This window comes from Opisthorchis viverrini (genome assembly GCF_000715545.1).
Source record: "Opisthorchis viverrini unplaced genomic scaffold opera_v5_160, whole genome shotgun sequence".
Classification (NCBI taxonomy): domain Eukaryota; kingdom Metazoa; phylum Platyhelminthes; class Trematoda; order Opisthorchiida; family Opisthorchiidae; genus Opisthorchis; species Opisthorchis viverrini.
Window position 1 is genome coordinate 441057 of NW_008751817.1, and position 2151 is coordinate 443207.

A 2151-nucleotide genomic window follows, 5' to 3' on the forward strand; every position below is an offset into this window, starting at 1 on the left:
TTCACTGTTCAGTCCGGAGCAGGGACTCTGAATATGTTGGGAAAAGAAACAAGCAGATGATATCTGTTTCGAGTCTGCCCTCACTATCCTAAGGCAGTTGGTTAGCTCCCAAGAGGCTTAGTGGCAATGACCAAAAAAGATAACACAGCTGTACGCGAATAACTGATTCGGAGAATGCGACGACAATACTGGTGAAGTCCACGTTCCTCAGCTGCTGCAGTTTACAATTTATCCTATCATTACCTCAAACTACACGACAAACGGTGTTCTGACGTAATACTTGGCTGGTTTTATTTGTTTGTTTCTTAATTGAGCACATCCCGCTCCCTGTTTTGACATACGTGAGGGTTTCAGAAGTCTGACAAAATTGTGCATATGGCCCCACAAATTGCCCGTTGTTGGCTTTGGGACTTATCGACGAGTGGTGTTGATCCTAAAACAGTGTATATACCCCCTGAGGTGGCAGCGTGACCGTTTAGCTAGCAATGAGTACTTGTATATCGGTGGTCATATCGGTTGTAGCACTAGCTTTGGACGCATGTTCCGGATTCTTTATGCAAACCAGCTCCTCATGAGGTATAGCTCAGGGGTGTTGCTCAATCGGCCTGCTCAGTTTTCGCAGCTTCTCACGTACCCTTTTTCAATCAGAAGTAGCTAATAGGTTCACGCCTCTTTGCAAACCTTATGGGATAAGAAGGTGCGTCTTCAAACGTAGAAGGTTACAAATTCCTGGTTGTGTTGTCTAACTTTACCCTTTGACACATTTTGGGCCCCCTGCGGGTAGTTGATGGCTGTAGTTTTATTTAAATACGCACTCTGCTTCGTTCCGATCGACAGAAGCACCTAATGACTCTATTTACGTAGTTAAGTGGTAGCCGATGTATATTTTGCAATCATCTATTATGGTACCACAAGAGAGTTTACCCATGGGTCCTGGTCACTCTGATCCCTTCTGGGTGATGGCTCTGTCCGAGATGATTGATCGTATCGATAATTTTGTGACAGTTGTGTAGCCTTCAACGTCTAACGGTTGTTGTTCGATGTCCGTCGTGTTCATAACCCCCTTTTGAATTGTTATTCCCCCAAATTTGGAAATAGTCATAGGATACTGTTCCGGGCCTGAAATGTCCTTTTTCTCACTGGAGTCGATATCTTTGCGTACCCATGGTAGTTCTGAAATTATTCGGCTTTTTTTCATTTGCTGTCGCATGTTTCTTTAGGCCCCCTGAATAATCGCCTCAAAGTGTTTCCATCGCGTAAAGAAAATCGCATGTTGAACGTGGACGATAAATCACTCGACACAGCATTTTATTAGGTTGTTATATGTCTTGTGGTCGAACTCAATTCAACAATAAGACGAATAGCCTTTACCCAGTAGTCGTGTGTGTTGATGGAGTGTGCAGTCGGGGTGCCTGTACTGTCGGCACCCACGACTTTTGCGTGTCTGGATTACCTAAATAATCGAGTTGTGTTTATCACAAAGGTGGAACTTGATAACTAGGCCTAAATCAAAGTCATCAGATCCAAACACACTAAAAGCAAGGAAGATTCGCTTGCAATCAACTTTGTAGAATGCATTATACTTGTGTGATTTTATAAGGCTTTGAGTAACTTCAAGAGGCAGGAGAACTATATCGATGTTTGGTTGTGTGATTTAAGGCTGTGCGTGCCAGTCATGACTCAGTCGCAACCTCAATGGCGTCCTTACACCGAAGCTTTTGACTTTAATGCATAGCTCCCCTTCCGGTCTCCCCAGTGAGAAGTCCATTGACCTTCAAGTATACCATCTACCACCTCCAGTCCCTAGCAATCTACTCCACCTCCCCAAATCACCGGCAAATGAAACAGACAGCTATAACCACTGTACGAGTATGCACTTACAGCTGAAGATGAACTAACACAAGTTTTAACTAGTGAGGTGTTCGTCTCACTATCCTGTTAGTCATCCTCAGTGGGAAGCTGTGTGATGTTCAAGATATCGAAGTCTGCTCTCTTGACACTGGTTCGTTTATTGTGGTAGGTCCCTATGTGGACGGAACTGATTGGAAGCACCGCCGTACACGAACATGCTGTCACAATCATTTCTTATCGTAGTGAGATGGTTGCGCCGCAACGTTCCTTTTCAACTTTTTTTCTTGGTATATATATATA

At 43.9% G+C, this 2151-nt stretch overlaps 1 protein-coding gene across 1 annotated transcript; it reads right to left on the reverse strand.

Annotated features, from left to right (window-relative positions):
* Nucleotides 1–937: 937 nt before the first annotated feature.
* T265_07167 (hypothetical protein) lies at nt 938–1210 on the reverse strand (the record flags this gene model as incomplete). Its single annotated transcript, XM_009172618.1, has 1 exon — nt 938–1210. One exon carries the CDS (start codon nt 1208–1210, stop codon nt 938–940), a length of 273 nt encoding a protein of 90 aa, XP_009170882.1.
* Between the last annotated feature and the right edge of the window lie 941 nt (nt 1211–2151).